The following is a 27175-nucleotide window of genomic DNA, read 5'->3' on the forward strand; positions in this document are numbered from 1 at the left end:
CATTGGATATTGACTTGTCAGCACAATTAATAAACAATATCTAGATCTTCTAACTTACAGCAAACTTTGAACATGGAACAAAACAACATTTGTTAGGCCAGACCACCTAATTATTTTCTCTCGATCAGTGAGCAGAAACAGAGACCATATACCATATAGGTATATGATCTCTGGCACAAGGCAGAGATTTATTTTGTTTTACTCTTTTAAAATTTTAAAAAGTTATGTTTTTCTGCTATGCTCGGGTAACTTGGGGATCAAACACTTAAAAATAAATAATTTAAATTGGCCTGTCCTTATGGTACATCTTGTCAGCACAATTAAATAGTCTCGGCGTGTGGACCTTTGAAGGCTTACACAACATTGCAGGGCAGTGTAGGACAACTCAAAGCAGCAACTGAGGTAGATGGTCGTTCATTAATTGTGGTCCCTCTCACTGGCTTCCCTTGCCGGGCTGTTGGCAGGTTCATAACACAAACACTACAGATTACAGCAAGCAAACAACAGACACAGAAATCAGAGACCTGGAGCCTAAAAGACCTCCAAATGTTCTTGTTGAGGTCAGCCAGTCAATGACCTCTAAAACAGATTTTGTTTTGAAACATTTTGAGCTTGTCAACGGCTTGGTAAAACTCGGGGTCTCACTGTACTTCTTTAAAAAATATCTTGTTGGTTGTTGGTTTGTTGTTTAACGCCGCACTCAGCAATATTCCAGCTATATGAAATAATTGAGTCTGGACCAGACAATCAAGTGATTAATACAATGAGCATCGATCCACACAACTGGGATCGATGACATGCATCAGCCAAGTCAGCGAGCCTGACCACCTGATCCTGTTAGTCGCCTCTTAGAACAAGCATAGTCGCCTTTTACAGCAAGCATGGGTTGCTGAAGACCTATTCTACCCCGGATCTTCACAGTTCTAAAAAATATCTAATCCTCACCAGTATCGTGACCAACAAAAGTTATTTGAAGATCCAAAGAATTTGTAAACAAGGAGGCAGCATCTATTTGTCATAAGCAGATTTAACCTGGGTGCCTAATCAATTTGTAACCGGAACACCAAAACAAACAAAAACTATTAATTTATATAATACAGATATCTTTTTAGTTAAAATGAAGATCTGAAATGCTTATATTTTTTGTTATAACCGATCTGGTAGTGTCTGAGAATCAACAGTATTTCTTTTTCAGCCTCACTCAACATGATGTACCACTTTACAAGGCAGTACTAAAACTACGCACCAGATGAAAAATTAGCAACACTGCAGTTTACGGGCACAGCTAAATAGATAGCACTCATTGGCTCGACAGAAGCTCTTGCTCCACTGATCTCAGATGCATCTTCAATCCTTCAGGTTAGTTGTGTAGGGTAGGTTACCCCCAAATCAATCCCTTGGGTCCCCTGTCCAAACAAACACTTTTCCACAATGCCCAGCATTCTTCACCCTTGCCTATCAAACACCCCTTTATGATCCAATGTGTTGTGAGTTAGGATTAGCGCTGGCTATCTCACCTCACTTAAAAATCAAACCAATGTTATTTGAGGCAAATCGGTACAAGATGAGTTTCTCAGAAAACTTGTAACCGCACATGCGTATAAAGGCAAACAATCAGGTGCTGGTCACAAGGTAAAGAAGAACAAATAATTTGTGATAGCGCTAATGGTAAAGTGTTGGCTAACTTGAATGACTCATTTGTGAATACAGAAAGGCACCTGGGGTTCATTGCTGTAGTACCGGAGTCAACAACGTCTCCAAAAACCATAATTGTATCTGTCTAGGGTTTGAACCTATGACTAGCAGACCCCACTGGTTAAGGCATATTGTGACAATATTTGAATTCAAATATCAAAACTGCAATCAATGCAGTAGGTATTAAATATGGAAAGGAGAGAGAATTGTTACAACAGGCAAACTCAAGTTTGCCATTGTGGGCCTGGTAAGTTAAAAGGCAAATCAAAACAAAACCAACAGTACACTGATTAATAACAACAGAAATATCTATTATTCTAAATGTGACCTAAGGCACTAAAACTGTTTCATGGCAAGTAAATCAATAGAACCATTTCTTGTGTCAATTCTCCATGACTGCCAGTGAAGGGAGACAACTCTCAGCAGAACTCCTCGTTGCTGTCATGTGATTGCACACTGAGGTCAGCAAGGTCGGTGTTGATGATGTCAAGCAGCCATGATGCCTCCTCCACCACAACACACATCAACTTGTCCAGGTACGTCTTCTGTGTTGTCGCTTCCTTCACTGTCTCTCTCAAAGCTTGCAACACCTCCTCCTGTTGATAGAGATGGCCAAAATAGGTGGTTATTGGTGGAGGGAAATATAGGTGGTTATTGACGTAGGGAAAACATAGGTGGTTATTGGTGGAGGGGAAATATAGGTGGTTATTGACGTAGGGTGAAACATAGGTGGTTATTGGTGGAGGGGAAATATAGGTGGTTATTGACGTAGGGGGAAACAGGTGGTTGTTGGTGGAGGGGAAATATAGGTGGTTATTGACGTAGGGTGAAACATAGGTGGTTATTGGTGGAGGGAAATATAGGTGGTTATTGATGTAGGGTGAAACATAGGTGGTTATTGGTGGAGGGGAAATATAGGTGGTTATTGACGTAGGGTGAAACATAGGTGGTTATTGGTGGAGGGGAAATATAGGTGGTTATTGTCATAGGGGGAAACAAAGGTGGTTATTGGTGGAGGGGAAATATAGGTGGTTATTGACGTAGGGGAAACAGGTGGTTGTTGGTGGAGGGGAAATATAGGTGGATATTGACGTAGGGGAAACATAGGTGGTTATTGGTGGAGGGGAAATATAGGTGGATATTGACGTAGGGGGAAGCATAGGTGGTTATTGGTGGAGGGGAAATATAGGTGGTTATTGAGGGGAAACATAGGTGGTTATTGGTGGAGGGGAAATATGGGTGGTTATTGACGTAGGGGAAACAGGTGGTTGTTGGTGGAGGGGAAATATAGGTGGTTATTGACGTAGGGGAAACATAGGTGGTTATTGGTGGAGGGGAAATATAGGTGGTTATTGACGTAGGGGAAACATAGGTGGTTATTGGTGGAGGGGAAATATAGGTGGTTATTGACGTAGGGTGAAACATAGGTGGTTATTAGTGGAGGGGAAATATAGGTGGTTATTGACGTAGGGGGAAACATAGGTGGTTATTGGTGGAGGGGAAATATAGGTGCTCTTTAGAGGGGAAATATAAGTGGTTGTTGGAGGGGAAATATAGATGGTTATTTGAGTAAATGAATGAGTTGACTTTAATGCCGCTTTTAACAGTATTCCAGTTATATCACAGCGTGTCAGCTTAATGTGGGAGGAAAGCCTGAAGTGATGCAGGTCTAAGGCGTTTACCACTTCGGTGAAACCCATGAGCACTGGTATGTCGCTGACAAACCTAGAAACATAAATGGGGCGAACCAGGATTTGAACACACATTCATAGGTTTCTGGCGTGCCCAAGGGACGCAACTCTGCACAGCGAATTGCGGGGCCTTAGACAACTGGGCCACCCGTGGCCTCCAGTGGTGGTTATTTGAGGGGAAATGTAGGTGGTTATTGGTGGAAGGGAAATATAGGTGGTTATTGGCAGAGGGAAAATATAGGTGGTAATTTCTGGAGGGGAAATAATATAGGTGGACATTGGAGGGGAAATATAAGTGGTTATTGGAGCGAAAATGTAGGTGGTTGTTGGAGGGCAAATATAGGTGGTTATTGGAGGAGGGGAAATATAGGTGGTTATTGGAGGAGGGGAAATACAGGTGAATATTGGAGGAGGGAAAATATAGGTGGTTATTGGGGGAGGGGAAATATAGGTGGTTGTTGGTGGAGGGGAAATATAGGTGGTTGTTGGTGGAGGGGAAATATAGGTGGTTGTTGGAGGGGACATGGAGGTGGTTATTGGTGGAGGGGAAATATAGGTAGTTGGTGGTGGTGTAGGGCGTTATAGGTTGAGGGGAAATATAGGTGGTTATTTGTGGAGGGGAAATATGGGTGGTTTTTGGTAGAGGGAAAATACAATAAAATAAAACAATCAGTATAACAGGGGCTTCATTTTCTTTTTTAGACAAATTTTGGTCACCCCCTTGAAAAACAAATGATTGCTCTCTAACAGATTGATGCTCCTGACCTCACCTTAGATGCAGTCTCCTGGTCCAGGTGCTCCATCAGCTCTGCATACAGACCCACACCCAGACTGTCCCCATCTGTGTCTGACACCAGGGGGCCTGGGCCTGAAATACCCACAGACAATACACTTGTCACTTCATGCAGTGTTGCCATGGTTACAGATGTCATCATACTCCTTCCATACACTCGTCACTTCATGTAGCGTTACCATGCTTACAGATATCCTATCCCTTCAATACACTTGTCACTTCATGTAGTGTTACCATGGTTACAGATATCCTATCCCTTCAATACACTTGTCACTTCATGTAGTGTTACCATGGTTACAGATATCATCCTACCTCTTCAATACACTTGTCACTTCATGTAGTGTTGCCATGGTTACAAATACTTTCCTATCCCTTCAATACTCGTCACTTCGTGTAGTGTTACCACAGTTACAGATTTTATCCTACTCCTTCAATAAACTTGTCACTTCATGTGTTACCATGGTTACAGATATCATCCCAAACCTTCAATGCACTCATCACTTATGTAGTGCTACAGATATTCTTCCCATTAATGATGCCTGTAAGTGACTTGATTTGGTTACTCTTTCATCAATAATTCAGAAACATAATGAATGAGAATCCAAGGATTGGGTATATATCATCATCGGAATGAGTGAATGCACTACTCGCCTTACCGGTTTCCAGGCTGAATCTGTTGATGATACGGATGATGGTGGAACAATGATTCTGATGATGATGATGATGATGATGAAGATGATGATGATGATGATAATGGGGCTCAACGTCGCATTGTGTGAAACATGTACATGTGTGTGTCAGTGTGTGTGTGGGTGATGGTCTGGCATGGATTAATGTCAGTTTATAGTGCTAGCACACTGATATACCATCCCTCAGACGTTAACATGAATACCCCAGTCAGACACAGTATACTGACTCCGAGATGACCAGTCCTTGGGCAAATACTCTATCCACTAGACCACACAGGCGGTCAACTGATGATGATGATGATGATGATGAAGATGAAGATGATTCTGTTGACGACATTGACGACCTACTCTTGTTTGACTTGGCCAGTGTTATTGCTTCTAGTTTTGCCAAGATAACATCTCGCTGTCTCTCCACATTAAGTAAAGCACCAGCCTGTGACAGAAAACAAACAAAATCTTAAAGACCTTCAAGTATAGTAAAGGTAGGTGAGTTGGGAATTCCAGGATGAGATCTTGTCATTCATGACCTTCAAGTATATACAAGTACAAATGAAAGCAAAGGTGGAAATATAACAGACATATCACCTATATCACATACATCACAGCTGCATCACATATCTCCATTTTATATGGTCTCAACAGGATAAACTTGTACACCAAAATCATATGGATTCCCGTTACTGTAAATAATTTTTTTCAGAATACTAACCTTGACTTCAAGCGCTTTCTCAAGGCCGCTGACCTTCGTGGCATGGCCTGACAAGGCTTCTTGCAGTTGTTGAACTTCTTCCTGGGAAAATACGTTTCTACACTAAATACAGTTACGTTAATAGGTTTTGAGTGAGTCAGTGAGTGAGTGAGTGAGTGAGTGAGTGTAAGCCTCTTACAACCAGCACAGATTCTGACCCAGAATCCCTATTGGGAATCACAGAGCGGCTTTCACTTCAGATTCAGTTGAGTCATTGAGATTTACACACCAAGGAAACCAAGGATTGTGGTTTATAATGAGGACAGTCCTGTAAATTTGAAACCATGATCTGCAGATGTAACAGATAGGGGATTCAACTCTTCACAGCAAACTGCACCACCTCAGCACCACTCTGATCATTGTGTCCAGCAATATTCCAGCTATTTGATAAATAATCAAACCTGGACATGACAATCCACTGATTCATATTGGTGAGGTGAGGTGAAATGGGGTTTAACGTCGCGTCCAAGATTATTGCACTTATATAGCGACGTGCATGTACGTGTGTGTGTTTGTGTGGCTGCTTGTACTAGTCCGGACTGAGGCCGATTTATAGTGCTAGCTCACTGAGATACCATGCCGCAGTTTAACACTCAGACACAGTATACTGACTCCGAGCCAACCAGTCAGGGTAACAACAAGTACCATCTTTTAATGTCTTTTGGTATGACGCGGTCAGGGATCGAACCCCGGTCATGATACGATACGTATCGTGACAGGCATATTGACATCAAACCCAAGGAAATTTATTGACTAGAAATATTTCAGAGCAGCTTCAAAAGGTAAAGCTAGCTGTTGACACATGTTCAAAGTGGCTATTTTAAGTTGTGAACTTGAAACCCTAATTACAACACATTTGTGACATTTGACTGATAAAAATGCTGGGTGTCATTAAACGAGTAGTGAGTAAAAGAGTATCGTCTTGTATCAACACAGAAAAAAACTTATCGCATATCGTATCGCCGAATAAAACTCACGATGTATCATTTCGCCCCTAATTCTAACCTGGAAACCCGACAGGGACTCACTGATCCTAACAGTTCAAGCAGTAATCGGTACCTGAAGTGCAATGCTGTCCTTCACGCTGTCGATGTGCTCAGCGGATGTGTTCTGGATCTCCTGATTTGGATCTACATTCTCAGACTTGAGGTCGACCAGGAAGTCCCTGAGCTGCTGCCATCGGTGCTCAGATGTACTCAACTGGTAACACGAGGGAGTCAATAGGGTATTTGTCTTATCAACATTCCAGCATTATCCATATTGCAACGACATATCTAGACCTGCTCAGGGGCCGATATTCTTCCCTAAGTCCGCAGCAAATGACATTCCCAATATGAATATTTTCTATTTCCCAATTTAGTATTTACAGGGGGGGGGGGGGGGGGGGGATATTACAACTTTTTCCCAATTTTGGCATCAAACACGTGAACACTGTTAACATGAAGGTAATTCCAATCCCCCACATGACACAACAACTAACCACATGTTTATGACGTCCTAACTCAACTACATTGTGACATAGCATTCAATCTTGTTCAATTTTTTCTCAATGAAATAAGATGTTCCGTTGTCAGAGACATACAGTGGCACATATACCTAAATTAGTTTGCCACTTATTGGGTGATGTTGTTTGTTGTTTGTTTGTTTGTTGTTTAATATTCCAGCCAGTAAATACTCAAGCCTGGACCAGATAATCCAGTGATTGACATCATGAGCACCGATCCATGCAATTAGTATACAATGACATGTATCAACCAAGTCAGCAAGCCGGACGACCTGATCCAGTTAGTCTCCTCTCCCCGGATCTTCTCAGGGAACAGGTGACGTCACACAGTCAGACAGGTTAAGCAGACATAATCCCCATCATAGAATACTCTGTACACACACAATGTATTGACAAAATACCCCCACCAGGATACAGTCAGTGGGTATGGTTTTACGCCGCTTTTAGCAATATTCCAGCAAATATCATGGCGTGGGACACCAGAAATGGGTTTCACCCATTGTACCCATCTGTGGAATTGAACCTGGGTCTTCAGTGTGACAAGCAAAGGCAGTAACCACAGGGACACAGGCATGGACCCCCATGAGAAGAATAAATAATGACAAACAACAAAGAGACGTGATCATTGGGTGACTCACCTTAAAATTGAGGTCTGTGTTCCGTGGGTCGTTAAACTCTGTCACCGAACTCCTGAAAAACAGCCTCATAAAGTACAACCAACATAAAGAAAAACTGTAAATATCAATTATTGTACAGTATCATATTTCAGTAAGAATATATCTTGAGGGTATTTGATTTAAGTTCAATCACATTAATTGACTCTTGCATGAGCATGTGGTACTATGACAACTAGTGGTTGACTGCAGAGACAGGATCCATGCCATCAGTATATGATGCCATGCACTAGGCCAGGTCACACGCAATCAGCCAGGTCACACGCAATCGGCCAGGTCACACGCAATCGGCCAGGTCACACGCAATCGGCCAGGTCACACGCAATCAACCTTCATTATGAGCAACATAATCTGCCCTCTAGGGCCCACTTGCACAAAACGATCTTAGGGCTAAGATGATCGTAACTCCCATACTTTAACATAGGCTTACGATAGTCGTAGCGCTAAGATCGCTTTGTGCATGTGGGCCCTGGAACCTCTATGTGGAGACAAGCAGACCTATTCTGCACCAAACCAAGACCAACTAGTTTGAGGCAGTTATATATTTATCACATATGGGGAAACCGATAACTGAAATTGTCTTGTTCTTCATAATTTGGGTTGAGAAAAAATTGAAAGAGTTCTGTTTATGTGAAAGAATGACATTCTGGCTCCATACTCTACCTTCTGTGTTGCCTAGCAACCACCATTTGCAGTTGATCAGACTTGAGCATCAATCGCTCCAGCAAAAGTTCTGTAGAGGAAGAGTTGTCTCCCCTGATAAGTGATATCCCATTCATTTCCAGTATTCTGAAACAGTAGTATGAGGCTCACATATAACTGTAATACAGTGATAACACACTTATCGAAAATTAGGATATCTAGAAATCCCATTGTCCAAATCTGTTTTCCTGACGGGACATATAGTGTGACCAACATGGTGGACAACTTATTACAGCAATCAGAGCAATCCAAATGTTATTCAATGTTCTTTACAGTATCTAGTTACCCCAAATACAGGATTTTATCTTATTCAGATCAGATTTTATGCAATGATACTATAACTTCTGAGTGAGACGAGATGAGATGTAATGGGGATTAACGTCATGGATAAACCACTTCTACAGGTGTGTGTGTGTGTGTGTGTGTGTGTGTGTGTGTGTGTGTGTGTGTGTGTGTGTGTGTGTGTGTGTGTGTGTGTGTGTGTGTGTGTGTGTGTGTGTGTGTGTGTGTGTGTGTGTGTGTGTGTGTGTGTCTGTGTGTGTGTGTGTGTCTGTGTGTGTCTCTGTGTGTGTCTCTGTGTGTCTCTGTCTCTGTGTGTCTCTGTCTCTGTGTGTGCTTGTATTAGTCCAGACTAATGCTGGTTTTATAGTAAAGGCCAATGAGATAATAAAAATGGATATCCAACACAGACAAAGTATACTGACTCCAAGCCAACCAGCCCTTGTATACTTCCTAAATGTCGAGCGCCAGGCATAAACATCTTTTTGTATGACGCAGCCTGGGACTGAACACCGACTGTCCACTCTACACTCAATCCACTACGCCAGGGAGTTGGTCCCTTCCCATGGAGGTGTGGTCAGATCTTCACTCAGATAGGTATCTGATACTATCAATTTTATAAATTCACATTTTATTACAGTTCCCCGTATTAAAACTTGTACTTTCGGCCAAAACAATTCTCATACGCTGCAGAGTCACTGTGGAACAATCTGACGAAAAAAATTAAAAATCTGCACTCACTATTTCCACTTTCAAACCTCAGCTGAAGACATTTCTGTTATAATAGTCTTAGTCGCTAAAGCGTACACAAAGCATATTAATTTTGTGAATTGTTGCGCTATATAAATGCATGTATTATTATTATAATTTTTTTATTTTTTATCATAATGATTTTAACAACTTACAGGTCTGCAACCCTTAAGGGGGATGTTTCAGAGACAGTCCTGACAACTACTGCACCGTGGCTGGCGACGTCACACACAAAGTCGTACCCGTCCTGCCCTCGCTTGATGATGTAACACTGGACACACTGTGGTCCACTGGCTCGAAACACATCGAACAGGGCCGGCCGTCTTGAGAGGCTGAACAAACAGTATTGTCAAAATACAAATGTGTTCCCTATTTAACTAGATCAATGGCATGGAAGAAAATATTTTTTACAAAAATATTCCTATATATTAGCAATACTCAACTAAACTTAAGCAAAAGTGGTGCTGTAATATTTTGTTTGTTTGTTGTTTAACGATGCACTCAGCAATATTCTAGCTATATGAAGGCAGTCTGTAAATGATTGAGTCTGTACCAGATAATCCAGTGAGCCTGACCATCCGATCCCGTTAGTCGCCTCTTACTACAAGCATAGTCGCCTCTTACAGCAAGCATGGGCTGCTGAAGACCTATTCTCTACCCGGATCTTCACAGGTCTGGTGCTGTAATAATGTTTGCCGTATTGAATAACACAAGCTGCGTCACTGTGTGGAATACACACAGCACCAGAGGGCACAGCTTATTATGAAACCCTTTATGATAAGAGTCTGATTGAATAATGTCATAGGCCAATCTCACTAAAATAGGATCTTAGTGCTCGCTTCCGAGGACATCCTATTAGGTCACCTCAGAACGACCATTTGGGAACTTTAATCGACCAATAAAATGACGAACAGGAAGTCGGCATTAGCCAGTCAGAAAGCATCTTTCTCAAACTTTACGGCACTACGTTCAAATGGGAAATGTGACAGTTACCCCTTAGCAGCCAACAGAGCATTAGGAGTGGACTTGCGCTTCAGATACTTCCTGGCAGGTGAGGCAGTGGGAGTGGAGTCCGACCACATACCATCCACCCCAGACTCTGACCTTGACCTTGTTTTACCTGCAGGAACCGAGAGAACCGAAGCGCCCCCTGGTGAGGGACTGCGTGAAAAGACAACTAGGGAGGGTGAACTACTTCTATCCCGACATCGAGCTATACGCATAGCTGCAGCATATTTCTCTTGTTCCTGAGCGTTACTGTAGCGAGTCTTCCTCTCTACTTTCCCTGACACCTGGCCGGGAGATACGAGATTGTATACTTCAGACAACAGGTCTTCTCGATCCACTGGTAAGACATCACTGTCATCTTGAACAATAAAAACCAAGTCAGCAGGCATCCTATGGCATGTTTACTCCCAGATATATTACATATGTATATGAGTTTACTTGCATGGCAACACAATGAATGTATAATATCTTACACAGTGTTTCAGGGTAAAGGGATTATACATTTCTGCCACAAAGACAGATGGCACAGATTTGAAACCCACAATAGATCAGAGAATCACAGAATCCCTAAGAAGAACATTTCATGGAATGACAGATTAACTATAGAAATATAAACATGATAAAAGAATCAGGTGTTCTTTAACTTCCTTTTAGTACCGTAGTACATGTCTGCTTTCTAATACAATTCTTTCACACCTCAATAAATTTCCACAATAATCTAAGACAGAGGAACCCCGTTAATCCAGACACCTAAAATTGTCTGTATAACTGAGTTTCACCATGCAATTTCATAATTATACAAAAATTTATAAAATACTTAGCATATATTTACTTATACTAAAAATATTTACTAATGTACATAAGACCATCATTAGATACACTATTCCTACAATGCTATCTATCAGAAAAAGGCACTTACATACAAAGTTGAGATTCAAATTTATTAGGTCCTTTCCTGTCACTTTATACTCTGAAACAAAACCCAGCATATCAGATGATCAAACCATGTCCAATAGTGCTTTTTTTAGTCAGTCAGATGTCAGCTTGTTAAAACAAATCAGCTTCATTTCTCTACTGCCTCGATTCGTAAATTTCAATCTTGGCAAAAGAAAACATAACACAAAATATACCCTCCACAGTAGATGCCATGATGCTCATAAACGACAGGGTGTATAAAATATCCACAACAATGTAATAGCACAGCTTTATTAATTTGCATCCTGAACTCCTTGATCATATTCATTTTTGAGATATATAAATCAGCAATGCTTGTGTGAAAGCTTCACTCAATCGTACTGAGAATTTAGAAGCCTGATTGGCTGATAAGAAAGTTTACATGACGCGTTCCTCAGATCTTTACACAGCGGTATCATACTGGAGTAAAACACCTGATTACAATTACATGGACCTTAATACACAATATTGGCAATAAATAATCCTGTCAGAAGCAGTAAAGTTTTGGCTTTCTATCAATCTTATTTTTATCAACTGTGACATCCAAAGTGTATGAGTGAGTGAGTTTGGTTCTATGCCACTTTTAGCAATATTCCAGCTATGGCAGGAGTCACCAGAAATGGGCTTCACACATTGTACCCATATGGGGAAAATTGAACCCAGGACCTCAGTGTGATGAGCAAACACTTTAACCACAAGGCTACCCTAAACAATTAATAGAGTTCTGATAGAGTTAGTGAGTGAGTGAGTGAGTATGGTTTTACGCCGCTTTTAGCAATATTCCAGCAATATCTCGGCGGGGGACACCAGAAATGGGCTTCACAAATTGTACCCATGTCAGGAATCGAACCAGGGTCTTCGGCGTGACAAGCGAACGCTTTAACCACTAGGCTACCCGACCGCCCCTGGCATATTGTGAAGAAATGAGAGATCACGCCCCATGGAGACACTTACTGTTCACAGCAGGGAGGAACTTGTGCAGCTGCTTCGACCTGACCCACTGCTCCACGTCGTGAACAGCCCACGTACTGACCTGCAGCATCACCAACAACACACTGCATCACCATCGACAACACACTGCATCACCACCGACACTCCAACATCAAACACGGGCATTATATTCGACACCACGGGTTACTTCCTTATTTGGATGAAGAGGAAGCAATGATCACATGGTATAATCCCCACTCTCAGGTTATTGTCATGTAGATCATCATGACAACTAGTTTCATCTTTCAGCCATCTTAAATATCCAGTGCAGGGATAGACACGGCCACTTGTCCGTTAGTCCGAGACGAGTGAAAAACAAGAGGGACTAGTTGTTTTCTACCAAAATCTAGATGTTCCATAAGCTAGTATAGTCTGGACTATAGTTTGGACAACGAGCATTCATTGAAACAGCCATCTGCATAATGCTACCCCTGCGTCACAGGGCCATATGCCACAGTTGAACCAATCAACTCAACTCGAAAGGTTGCACAGGAATCACGCACGCACGCACGAATACGGTGTTAGCATCGGGCGTCTCAACGTGCGTGATTCCCGTGCACGTGTGTCATATGGCCCTGTGACGCAGGGGTAGCATTATGCAGATGTCTGTTACAATGAATGCTCATTGCACCCGTGACTAACAGGTCTTGTTGTTGATGAAATATAGTGATAGCTAAATAGACAGATTTTTTATTCATGCACCGATTGTCTTTAAATGTAATATCCAGTTATGTATGACTGTTTAATAATCTCATACCAACTTTGACTGGAGTAGGTCCGATAGTTTTTCAGATATTGTAGTAAACGTCGGTACCTTAAATTACCTTCCAGACTATATATAGTCCGAAATGACCTGCGGATTAGTCAGACATGACCAGTGGTTTCACCTCTGCAGTGTATTATATTTCCATTAGCATAAACATGATAAACACACTGGACACTTTCGCCATCATGGCTTCATTCCTATTTTTGTTTGTTTGTTGTTAAAGGCCGCACACAGCAATATTCCAGCTATATGACAACCATCAGTCAAAAAATCAACCTGGACCAGACAATCCTGTGATTGACATCATGAGCATCGTTCCACGCAATGGGGATACAATAACACTGGAGTGATGTTATCATCACAATCTCTCGCATCTCTGACTTAAGACTTCCACTTGCTCAAGACCATAATTTGATTGGATGGCCAAATTTTGCACTGTGCCATTAAAATAAGAAAAACAAAGCTATGGAAGAGAAAAGATCCAGGTTATTCATCATAATGGAATGGAGACATAATACCCTGGACAACCAAGGATGATATTTTTTTTAAATGCAGCAATATGGTGAAGGGGCATCATTATTATTTCTGTGAGTTCTCTTTGAACAAATTTCAAATCTGTGTTACTCCGCCCTGGCCATAAACAAAGCAAAATAAGGTGTGGACTTTTACTGAAAACTACTTATTATTTAGTTTCCCTGTAGGGGATTCAGAGTGGTCCCTCATGTTTGTGTGACCTTGCTTATTTTTGGCTGGGTTCGATTTAAGGAACTTGATTTAACTTGCACTAGGTGCAAGTTGACATGGAAACCTAGTTGCACCCGACAAAACCAGGTTGCACCCTGGTCCCATCAATTACAAAGTTGAAACAGGTGTACATAATCTTGAAGTACCCAAAGTTTGATGATGTCAAACCCCCAAGAGCATGATAAATTACACATAACACAGGCATTATTGATGTATGGTAAATAAATCACAGAGGCATTGAATTAGTTCAAAGATCAATTTTGTGTTGTGTTTCAGAGAATTTAAGAGCATGATCAAAACAAAGTAAAAACTTAAAATATCACAAAAAAGCCAAATATGTGTTGAGACCCACTAATAACTACACATGTACCAAATTTCATTCCATTTAAAACAAATGGCTGAGTAATAGCCATAAACAGCTCTTCCAAAATGATTGCCATGGCAGCCATTTTAAAAATCACATTTAACTCTCTTGAACAAATTTAGGTATCATCACTGGTGAGTGAGTGAGTGAGTATGATTTTACGCCGCTTTTAGCAATATTCCAGCAAAATCACGGCGGGGAACACCAGAAATGGGCTTCACACATTGTACCCATGTCGGGAATCGAACCCGGGTCTTCGGCGTGACGAGCGAACGCTTTAACCACAGGGCTACCCGACCGCCCCTCTTCACTGGTGGGAACAAGCATGTGAAGATTCACATACATTGGTCCAGTGGTTCCGAGGGGATGTTTTCAGTGTGAGGAAATGCATTTTAAGATAATTCAGGAGCATGGCCAAAGTGCATAGGTAAAAAAAGACCACAACAAAATAACAACAGAGAATATCATGAAAAATGGAGGCTCACTACTAACTACACATATGCCAAATGTCATTACATTTTTAACAGAAAGGGTTGAGTAATGGTCACAATAAGTTTCAGTATTCAGTGCATCAAAAGGCAAAGGTTGAATCAAGATCAAAATTATATATCACAAAAACAGCAGAGATATGTTGAGCCCACTACTAAACACACGTACCAAATTTCATTCCAGTGTGAATAAAAACAGGTTGTGTAATGCCATAAATAGGCTTGTTAACATGTATCCCGTGGCATCATATTGAAAATCAGCTTTGAACAAATCGGGTGATGGAAAATAAATCGGGTGATGGAAAAAAGCATGTGATGTTTTAGCTTCATTGGTCGAATGGTTTGGTCGATGTTTATGACACACAACAGGCGTCGGACAAACAGGTCACAACATAAATTCACTTAACATTCAGTCAGGTGAGCTAAAAATAATGCTTTTTCAGTTAATTTTATTTTTCATTTTACTTTTGCAGGGGGTCAACTAAAATGACCAAGTATCAACTAAAAATGGGTTTTTCAGATTAAAAACGATGTTTTATTGGTCTGTTTTCAGTCGTACAATTGGGTATCTCATACCTCTAGTCGCACGTTAAAAGGAAGCCAGAAGCTGGAATGTAAACAATAAACTTGTTTCCGTCCGGTTGCGCACGCACCTCCCGATGACATGCCACAAATCTCGAAGAATAAGCCATCAAGCAGGACTGGACTGGATTACTTCCCAGTGGGGATGGCTGGGTGGGAACGTACGACTGAAAACAGACCAATAAAACATCGTTTTTAATCTGAAAAACCCATGTTTTAGTCTGTTTTCAGTCGTACAATTGGGTAGAATTCGACGGAACACTGGAAGGAGGGTCTGGAAAGTAATCCAGAAGTGACCACTTTCACGTCGAATGTACCAAGTTCCTCACCCCTGTAGTGACAATAGAACATTCGACCAGATGCACGGACGAGACAAATTGTTTATCACAAACGCACAGCATGGTTAATGCTCATCGACACACAACTAGTTATCGATGCGACAGGACAACTGCACGCGTCAGTTGAACTGCGATCGAAGTGGTCGACGTATAGTTTAGTTACAGAGCAACTCGAAGTATACAAGGTAACTAAAACAGCATGTTTAATGCTCTTCGACCCACAAGTAAGTATCGATGCGACAGGACAACTGCACACGTCAGTTGAGGTGCGATCGAAATGTGGTCGGCTTATAATGTAGTTACAGAACGACTCGTCGTAGGCAAGGTAACTAAAACAGCATGTTTAATGCTCTTCGACACACTACTAATTATCGATGCGACAGGACAACTGCACACGACAGTTGAATTGCGATCGAAGTGTGGACGGTATATAATTTAGTTTCAGAACGACTCGTCGTATCCAAGGTAACGAAAAATAGCATGGTTAATGCTCTTCGACACACAACAAATTATCGATGCGACATGACAACTGCACACGTCAGATGAATTGCGATCGAAGTGTGGTCGGCGCATAATTTAGTTACAGAGCAACTCGCAGTATACAAGGTAACTAAAAAATACGAGCAGTACTTCTTGTCTGAGACAATGTCGAAGGCGACCTGATCGAGAGGCTCGTAAGTCTAACTAGACAGGTAGCGCAGAACGATATCGAGGTCCCAGGCCGGCAGTCGGAATTAATGTGACTCATCTTCAACCATGAAGGCACGTAGAATTTTCTGCAATTCCGGTATTTTAGTGAGCCTGTCGCCCGTAGGAGACGGCTCGTCTAGGTAGAAGGCGACCCTGATCGCCTGCCGATGGAGCCATTCTACAACCGTCTTCATGATCCGTGTGATGAAGTCTTCCCCCTACCGGTAGCTCGTCTAAAGGTAGTAGGCTCCGACGACGGTGACGGCGGGGAAAAGGGACCTCACTACCTCCCCCGCTGGCTCGCTGTCGACAGCATAGCAAGCGGTTGTAGCTGGAGACGAACAGCAGTGTCCATGGATCCCCAATGCCTGTCTACTACAAGAATCTTGGAGGGCGCTGGTTTCTTGAAGAGTAGCCCCCAATCCAAGTCCCTTCTCATGAGTGACGAAAATGGCATGCCAGAGATCGGGTAACGCGATCGAACAGGTGGTTTGCTGAAACTCTGCCCCGGCAGAGCAGAGGCAAGTTCTGGTCCATATCGTGAGCCATGGCTCTGAAGACATCGGGAGGAGACGTCGATTGTGTGGATGTAGATGAAGGTACTGGTGTACTGGTCGATGGTCCATGGACCTCCGACGTAGTCGAATCCTTCTTGGTCGACGCCGTCGAGGCGAGTACCGCCGTCGTGATCTGGGCTATCAAAGCCGGGTCGATATGAAAGTGAGACGAGGGTGCCGATCGGTCATTATCTCTACGACGCTGTCGTCACAATCCATCGTCGACGTCGATTGTGTAGGCGTAGATGAAGGAACCGGTGTACAGGACGATGGTCCATGGACCTCCGACGTAGTCGAACCCTTCTCGGTCGACGCCGTCAAGGCGAGTACCGCCGCCGTCATCTGGCCTATCAAAGCCGGGTCGATATGAAAGTGAGACGAGGGTGACGATCGATCATTATCTCTACGACGCTGATCTCCCAAAAACTCCCTTCGAGAGCGTCGCAAGTCCCCGTGGGGGCGAGGGCTACGATCTCTAACTGTAGAAGTACTACGATCCCCATTGTAGTTATCGTCCGAATCGAACTCCCGACGACCTCGAAGGCGACGAACGTCCTCGTGTTGTTTACTGTCTCTCGACGAAGCACTCGACCTGTCGTCCCGTGAACGGGAACAACTTCTAGAGAGGGATCTGTGTTCACTGTGACCCGCACGTCGTAGGTAGGACGAGAGAAGGACCGACTTGGGACCGTAGTCCCCTCGTGGTCCTCATCACCACCCGGTCCCGTCGTAACGGGGGTGGCTGAGTGACGCTCTCGATCAACCGATTGACGAAGATCAGTCGTGCGGGTAGTATCATCAGCAGGCGAACGGTCACGTGTCTTGTCGAAAACATAAGTTGACTGAGGCGGGTCTTTTTCAACTGATTTCTTGGGTGTGGCCGACGCGCCACCCCCAGGGCCAGATGGGGTGCAGAGTCCAAGGATCCACCCGATGACCTCCTCTGCTTGTAGCGCTGGTCAGCAGCCCGCTTCGCCAACGCACGAAGATACAAGTTAAAGCTGATAGAAGACAAGTGCTCACATTCTTTACAACGTTTATTCCACGAACACGTTGAAAACCCGTCCTTATTTATGCAGGAAGGACAATACTTGTGAGGATCTACTTTAGACAGTTTTCCTTGACACGAGGCACAAATGCCCGACATGTTGCCACGTGTATAATCAAGTGAAACACGTGTTGAACCCAAACAATGGATTACCAAGGATTACATTCCAGGAGCCTACAGGTAAGACATATTATTATTACTGTATTAGAACAACAACTGTAAACACACGATAAGTACTAGTAGAATACAAACTAGCAGTCTATCGCGAAAGTCCTTCTCGAGCGACCAGCTCTGAGGCGCGCTGAGAGATTTGTGGCATGTCATCGGGAGGTGCGTGCGCAACCGGACGGAAACAAGTTTATTGTTTACATTCCAGCTTCTGGCTTCCTTTTAACCTGCGACTAGAGGTATGAGATACCCAATTGTACGACTGAAAACAGACTAAAACATGAATAATTGACAGAAAATGATGAAGGATTTTCAGGGTATCGTCAATAAAAAGTTGTTGAAGTGTTCACTTTTTCATTTTATATTAGCATTACGGTGATACTAACAAGTTTTTCTTGGCTTAAGTTTTCCCAAGGTGTCTGTCGCACTTGAGTAGCCTGGTGTAGTGAACTCGGGCCTAGAAGTGCAAGAAAAGTACAAGATCATAAACCTATAACAACAAAACAAGAAATCATAATAAATATCTTAATTGTCAGATACAGAGGAAAGAAACAAACACATTACAGGTACCTGTATGTTTATATGTTTTTAGCAGTCAACAATATTTCAGCTATATTACAAGAGCCTGTAATTAATCATCTTCCCGAGGCAAGCGAGTTAACTGACTTCAAAAGTCCAGTTTCCACCATGGCGAACTAGGCTGGAATTCCTGGGCTCGGTCGTAGCGCCACCAGAGGCTATTATGAATTTTGTAATTTCTATGCCTCTCCTATGTACCAATCAGATTCCACCTCTCGTATCACTTGCATTTGCTTGAAACAAAATGGCGGCGCCTGGTCAAGACGATCTGATCGATAATCGAGATCTTTTTTGTGATAAAATGGGCCTCACATCGCCAAGTGCATCAAATCACATGAGCACCTTGATTAAAAACATGAAAAGATTTGGAAAATATCTGTTGACAACGAGTTGGCGGTGCACATGCTTTGCAAATCCTGCAATCGATCGAAATCTGCACGACAGTTTACGAACCGGATTTTGATTTTGTTGCGCGATTGTGATTGGACTATGCATAGACTCGTTAGTCCAGCCAAAAGCTAACTCCATAATACCAGCATAGTTCAACAGGGTGGAAACTGGACTTTTATAGTTAGTTAACTCTCTTGCCTCGGGAAGATGGTAATCAATCCACTCTGAGCCAGACAAACCATATATCCAATACTGTTGGGGTGCAATAAGCTAAACACATTACTGTAGTTAATCTGAAATAATAGGGTGGTCCTACAGTTCTTTTGAGTAGTATATATAGGACGGTGGTCTGTAAATAATCGGGCCTGGACCAGACAATCCAGTCATTGACATCATAATCATCGATCCACACAATTGGGATACGATGACATGCATCAACCAAGTCAGTGAGCCTGACCACCCGATCCCCTTAGTCGCCTCTTACGGCAAGCATAGTCACCTTTTACGGCAAGCATGGGTTGCTGAAGACCTATTCTACCCCGGATCTTCACGGGTGTTGAGTAGTTTATTTTTGGCTCAAGACTCCTTGCATCTTTAATTTAGATTGTGTGTCTAAGTTGTCCAATCAGGGTTCACCTAACACGACCATTTATGGAAGTGTCCTCTGATATTCGCACAGAGATCTCGTATCAGAGTAAAAGATATGTTTCATTAATGAGATTTGTCAAATACAGCCTGTTGTACATACTTTTAGATCTCCTTCTCAAATCAGCCCTGTGTGGTGATAGTGTAAGCTGTGTGGGTTTACTGGCGCAGGTCGGGCTGTGAGATGGCGTCAGTAACTCATGTAGAGGTTTATCTCCCGACATCACATCACCTTAGGTCGACAAAGCTCCCGTCTCATCCCCATGTACCATATCATCTGCAATGCTGAAACACATCTTGTTCCAGATCCAATCCTCGTACTATGGATACATGTTGACTATGGCTATAACAATTCACTGATATTTAAGATATCATCGATACTTAGGTACACACGATACTTGAATCGTCAGTTAGTGAGATTGCGATAATCTATAAATAGAACAGAAACAATAGAGTTACCTCCCATAATGGCAGAAATAGCACAGCGCCACCAGTAAGCATGGCAGATTATGAGAATGTTGGTAGCGAAGGACATTGGAATTACATTTCCCAATCCATGCTCTTTACATAACCAATGATAAATGAGTGAGTGAGTATGGTTTTATACCACTTTTAGCAATATTCCAGCAATATCACGGCGGGGGACACCAGAAATGGGCTTCACATATTGTACCTATGTCAGGAATCGAACCAGGGTCTTTGGCGTGACTCACTCACTCACTTTAACCACTAGGCTACCCGACCGCACCACCAATGATAAGTCTTGTTATGGCTTTGTAGACATGGTAAAGGTGTCATGTTTTTTTCAGTCATAACAAAACATGACCAAGAAAGAGGATCAAGAGACTTTAACAGATGTATTGTTTTCTTTTACACTGTTACATTGAATGCAGTGCCAAAATACCTCCTAATACAATGTAGCAATGAAACCTTAGGTGACACAGGGTGTAGACAGTTGCCACTTTGGTGAAAACAAGGAGGCCAGGTATGGCTCAGACAAACCATGGATCAGGACAAATCTGAGATTTGAACCTACCATTAGCAACCACTAAGGGACACAACTCTGCATAGCTTATCATGTGTGTTTCACTGCTATGACCAGGCTGACCTCGTCAGCACAAAGCACAGGATTAGTAAGTGAATGTTGTTTAATGCAGATGTCAACTTTACATGGAAAGATTCCCACCTGTTACCCTTTTTTTCAAATATGGCTGGAATAATTTGGAAACCTAACCCTACATAACTGACTTTTTAATACTTCTAGTCAGGGGTTATGGTGTTTTTTTAAAATTTGAGGCAAGGAACACCACAGGGCTCGATTTAAAGAACTTGACATGAAAACCTAGTTTGAAATATAGATGCGTAACATTAGTCTAAATACATATGATCTCATCTCTCTAAAGACATTACGTAAGATATTACATAAAATAATGACTTTATTGCGGTAAAAGTATTGGCCGGGGAACATGTGCACATAACCTTGAAGTAGCTTTACCCACAGTTTGATCATGTCCAGCCCAAGAAAGCATGATAAATTACACATAACACAGGGATTAGTGATGTAGTACGATACATAAACTTTAGCAATATTTAGAGTGTTCAAATATCGTTTTGTGGAAAAGTAAGGGTTAGTCAGATTGGCTTTTTATTTACACGCACTTGGTGCATGTAGACATTAATGTTAGGTTGCACATTTCAATAGTAGTTTGCACTGGTTCACGTTTTATAGTGTTATATCGCGCCGATACCCATCAAACTTAACATCACAATGACCTGTAAAGTCGCATGTACATGACTGACACACTGACACACACAATAATACATGCCACACAATGTCACCATCCGATCATGATTAATGTGCACTCATGAGAAGCATAGACATCGAAAGAAACTTAACAGTTTTAGTCCACATCCTTATCATGCTTATGACCATAACAGTGAGTGAGTGAGTGAATGCGGTTTACGCCACTTTTAGCAATATTCCAGCAATATCATGACGGGGGACACAAGAAATGGGCTTCACACATTGTACCCATGTCGAGAATCGAACCGGGGCTTCGGCGTGACGAGCGAAGGCTTTAACCACTAGGCTACCCGACCGCCCCTATGACGATAACAAATATCAAAACCCTTAAACTGCAAATTTCTACTGGTCCTTACGTTACCTTAACTATTGGCCAGTTTGGCAAGGACTACAGGACTAGTGTCAATTTCTATCGCTGATAGAGCGCACCGGTACTGCATCTGGGTCTATGCTAGCCCTGAATCCACACGGAGTACGATCACATGTATTTCCTTGACCAGCTGATAAGCGATTTCTGTTGTAACATTGAGGTCAGGATCCCCCTTTCAAGAGGGCTGAAAAACCGTATCGTGACTATTGCACTACTAATTACACAGGATAAACAAACTGTATAGAGTATCATCCAAATAAAATGTTTGAAAGCTCCAATGAGTTCAAGTTTTCGCGATTCGACTGCCGAAATTAACAAGAAATAATTGTACAAATATGCGTCCGTGAGTTATTTCAGCTTTCAAAAGTGTGGAATAATTCCGCATCAACAAGAAAACAAAGCTGCTATTTACCCGGCGTTTCGTGGTGTGTAAGTTCGCGTGAAGTTAAACATGTGTCGATTCTCAACCACCTGTTGAGTTTGTTGTCATATTCATCCGGGCTCTCAGGGAGCAGTCATTGACGAAGATGGTAGGTGTTGCTCCCTTCTCTGCTTGATGGGTGATGATGGTCTTCGGACAATCTGCCCCGGGTCAATGGAGTTTGTATGTTTCTGTCGAAGGAATTGCGTTGACTCGTCACGCCGATAACCAGGTTCGATATTACTCACACGGAGACAACGTGTGAACCCCATTCTTGTCCCACGCCTTCATATAGCTAAAATACTGCTAAATCGTCGCAAAACCAAACTCACTCGCCAATATCAAATACTCAATTCACCCCGGGGCAAGGTAGAATCTACTTGTAGATCTAGTTCTATACAAAAGATGTGATACCAATACTTATTACTAGTATGTGGTAAATTGTGATATATCATCTGTTACATCCTCGTTTATCCAGGGAACCATTCACTACCATCATTTTGAGTGAGTGAGTTAGTATGGCTTTACGCCGCTTTGGGCAATATTCCAGCAATATCCCGACAGGGAACACCAGAAATGGCCTTCACACATTGTACCCTTGTTGGGAATCGAACTCTGGTCTTTGGGTGACGAGCGAACGCTTTAACCAAAGACTAACCCACCTTCCCTGCTTCGTTTTGAGCAGCACGATTCGAATGACAGGACGGTAAAATAGGCCTCAATCAAAACGTTAGTGATGACTGGTAAGTGAGATGGAGATGGCGACGTCACTGTCGCAACGAAAGGTATATGGTCCAGGCTATCTATCACAAAACAATGGAGACAGAGTACACTGGATAATCTGTTTAGTCTGTTGGATTTAGAATAAATATAATTGTGAATATCTCATATGCTTGTATGTTTCACTCTGAGAAACGGTCACATGGGCCTGCATGCGCAATGTAAATAGTCAACATGGAAATAGGTTTTACTTATTTATCAGCTGTTCAGCCTTGTATATCTATTTAGCTGAAATTAAGAACTGTGTATGGAATACTTGTTTCAACGTATGACAAAAAAGTATCGTGTTTTTATGACCAGGGACATCATAGTGCTTCGACTATCCTATGTACCGTAAATTCTTGAATAGACGCCCTGGCGTTCATTTAAAGGCAGGTGTCTATAAAAAGGATTTACGGTATATGTTAAAGTATGGGAGTTGCGGTCATCTCAGTGCTAAATCGCTAAGTGGAACGGGCCGTGGTGGAATTATGAAACTATTACTTCTGCTAAACAAACAGGAAAAATCAGGCCCACGCAACTGATACGGCGGATGTGAAAGATCCCTGCAGTTGATACTGCCGGCAGCAGGATGGAAAGTCAGCTCGTGGGGAGAGTCGGTTGTGCGTATGTCGCTTTGCTGCGGGCCGACTGTACACCGTTAGGCAGTTTCAGTTTTGTTCAGGCAAAGTGAAAATTATTTATGTGAACACATGCGGTGAAGTGTTGTGTCGACGTGGTGCACGAGGAATACATGCATGGAGGATGAACTCCACGTGCATGTGTCACGCGCCACGCAGTTCAGTTGAGATTGGGTTCTCCGTTGATAATAATAATAATAATAATAATAAACAAATTCTGAAAAAAACGTGCCTTCGGCCTCGTCTGCGAGTTTGTTTATTATTGTTAGTTACATGCATGGTCCTGTGGTTGCACACCCGCCCATAGCTTCTGTCCCTAAAAAAAACGTTGTTCAATTAGATTTTGTTTTGTTTAGCAGTGCTGATATATATATGACGAACATTACTGACATCAAGGAACTTTGTTAAGACTTGTAGACGCCGTTAAAATATCAATGCCAAGTGTGAAAGTTTATCCTGTCACATTTATTCATACCGTATTTCTACTATTAGACGTCTGGATTCTAATGCACGTCGGTCTCTAATAGACGTCGGATGACACGCACTCTTCTAAATTAGAAGCTATTAATAGACGTTAGGGCGTCTAATAGAGGAAATACAGTATGTTTAAGCCAGTTGAACAGACCAATATAGCGTGCTCGCTCCTCATGGATTCATATCAAGGGGACATCTGTTCTCCGACTATTCTTCCGAACTGGCGACTATTGATATGCCGAACATGCATGCAGTCCAAGCGGGAATTCAACTGAATGCACGATTTGCGCATGCTAAAAATCACTTTCATTATACGGCGAACACATTGTTCGCGTTATTTGAGACAGCTGTTTCATACTGATCATAAGCAGGGCGTGGTCATCCAGTTCAATATCTCTACTTTTTTTTGTTTAACGCCGCACTCAGCATATGACGGGGATATGTAAATAATCGAGGCTGGACCAGACAATTCAGACATTGATATCATGTCAATCCGATCCTGTTAGTCGACTCTGACGACAAGCATAGTTGCCTTTCACGGCAAGCATGGGTTGCTGAAGACCTTATCTAACCCGGATTGAGTATATGTGTGCGCGTATGCGTATGCGTTCGCGCACGATGGTACAAGTCCGGACTGATGCCAGTTTTATAGTGCTAGCCCACTGAGATACCATGCCGCAGTTTAACATGAATACCCCACACAGTCACAGTATACTGATTCCGAGCCGACCAGTCCTCGTATTAGCCCCTTAATGCCGAGCGCCAGGCAGGGTAACAACAAGTACAATCTTTCAATGTCTTTGGTATTACGCGGCCGGGTGTCGAACCACCGACCTTCCGCCCTAATCAACTAGACCACAAGTCTGTGCATGATAAATGTGCTGAAAATGTTATTTTCCACAAAAATCCGGCTCATATCCATAACCCCTGTAGTTCAGCATCTGCACGAAGGTTGAATTTTAAGCATGCTGATCACATGATCCTGATACTGGTACTAATCTTCACAATCTGACAAATTCAGGTTTGAATGGGGTTTTTGTTGTTTAACGCCGCATTCAGCAATATGACGGCGGTTTGTAAATAATAAAGTCGGGACCAGACAGCCCAGTTTTGACATCATGAGCATCGATCCACGCAATTGGGATACGATAACATGCATGAACCCGATCCTGTTAGTCTCCTCTCACAAGCACGGGTCGGTTAAATAGGGTCATACTGATACTGAGACATCTGTCACGCCCATACATCAAATATCAGCTGAGGTCAGTAGTGCGACACTGTACACGAAGCAAATCAATACAACACATCTGCTTCCCGGGGATAATTGGCCGGGATGTTCCCGAGCGATTTTACAAGTCATAGGTGCCTATTATTCACCACGCCGACGTGAATGTCGGTATCATCCCATATTGACTGACGAAAATCAAATCGTTTGGATCACATGTACTACAATACTCAAATCTTTGAATTTCCCTTTGTCCTTAGTCACAATTCCACAACTTAAGTTATTATATATACGTACTTATATGTAGACTATTTACACATGCCATGCTTGCTTGATTTGGGATACGAACCTCTAGGAACAGTGTTACAGAACATGAGGTTGTCAGAGTACCGTCGAGCGAGTGAATTTGGTTTTCTAACGCCGCTTTTAACAGTATTACAGTTATATCACGGCGTGTCAGCTTAATGTGGGAGGAAATCCTGAAGTGATGCAGGTCTCAGACGTTTACCACTTAGGTGAAACCCACGAGCATGGGTATGGTGCTGACAAACCTAGAAACAATCGGGGCGAACCGGGATTCGAACCCACAATCATAGGTTTCTGAAGTGCCCAAGGGACGCAACTATGCACAAGACGCCTGGGCCACCCGTGCCTCCTGTACTGTTGAGAAAGCTAACCTGTGCCAACATGGTGCTGGCACTAAAGTTCAAAATCTGAGAGGCGCTGGGGGTCACACACACTACCTGGAGAGGTTGGACATTGCGGACGAGTGTGTTTGGTTTAACAGTATTCCAGATATATCACAGCTTTATTTGGGAGGAAGCCCTTAGTGATGCAAATCTGCCATCTGACGTTTACCACTTTGGCGAAAACCCATGAAAACGGGTATGGTGCTGACAAACCTATAAACATAAACGAGGCGAACCGGGATTCGAACAAGCGATCATATGTTTCGAGTGTGCCCAAGGGACGCAACTTTACACAGTGAATTGCTGCGACTTGGACTTGGGGCCAATTTGTTCCTGTGTCAAAGTCAAAGGTCAGTGTGAAGAAAGTGATATCATTATGGCGTAATATATGTAAACCTATTATAAAACTGACGCAAAGGTAGGTTATTGTGCAAAAACAGACTATAATGTGATTTCCATGATCTAAGATCTCACTCGAAGCTGTGAATTCTACCCTGATTTCACCATCACAGCAAAAACTGCAGACCTTAATTTAGTGACATGTACAAATGATAATGTGTATCAAAATGAAGTTAGAAAGCTTATTCAGATGCACACAAGGGTCTGGTCATTTATTATACTGCTTGTCCGTGATAAAGAAGGGGCAATGGGGTATTTATCACCTATATCGGGGTTGGGGTGGGTAGGTGTCATAAAAAAATTACTACCATTTTTGTCAATTACAGAAACTATAAATTTGAACATTATTTTGGGTCATTTATTATAGGGTGGGACTTCATGGAAAATTGTTACATTAAATGTGTGTGTGTGTGTGCAAAATATGATGGTCTGAAGTGACCAGGCCCTCAAAATGTCTGATTTGAATTACACCCATGATTGACAAACATCATCGCCCCACAGTGACACATGTGCTTTGTCCATGTTGTCTGTATGAAAAAGAACAAGCAACAAATCAC

The 27175-nt window shown here is 42.4% G+C and overlaps 1 protein-coding gene across 1 annotated transcript; it reads right to left on the bottom strand.

Annotated features, from left to right (window-relative positions):
- Positions 1–801: 801 nt before the first annotated feature.
- On the bottom strand, positions 802–22558 carry LOC124151008. The gene is made up of 14 exons (XM_046523236.2): positions 22423–22558; positions 19940–20121; positions 18609–18679; positions 12442–12520; positions 11453–11503; positions 10519–10891; positions 9681–9857; positions 8458–8583; positions 7759–7810; positions 6676–6816; positions 5578–5658; positions 5217–5301; positions 4157–4254; positions 802–2291 (listed from the first exon to the last, which is right to left on the bottom strand). Exons 2-14 carry the CDS (start codon positions 20058–20060, stop codon positions 2115–2117), a joined length of 1632 nt encoding a protein of 543 aa, XP_046379192.2. The 5' UTR covers positions 20061–20121; positions 22423–22558; the 3' UTR covers positions 802–2114.
- Between the last annotated feature and the right edge of the window lie 4617 nt (positions 22559–27175).

Source organism: Haliotis rufescens, unplaced genomic scaffold (assembly GCF_023055435.1).
Source record: "Haliotis rufescens isolate VD_foot unplaced genomic scaffold, xgHalRufe1.0.p SCAF_15, whole genome shotgun sequence".
Lineage (NCBI taxonomy): Eukaryota > Metazoa > Mollusca > Gastropoda > Lepetellida > Haliotidae > Haliotis > Haliotis rufescens.

Bases quoted from the DNA above. Each gene is read 5' to 3' on its own strand.
- LOC124151008 (XM_046523236.2), bottom strand. From the start codon at position 20,060: ATGTCGGGAGATAAACCTCTACATGAGTTACTGACGCCATCTCACAGC. The intron at 5,659-6,675 runs GTACCGATTACT...GTATTTTCCCAG, and splicing joins AGGACAGCATTGCACTTCAG to GAAGAAGTTCAACAACTGCA. The intron at 4,255-5,216 runs GTAGGTCGTCAA...TGGGTATTTCAG, and splicing joins ACTGGCCAAGTCAAACAAGA to GCCCAGGCCCCCTGGTGTCA.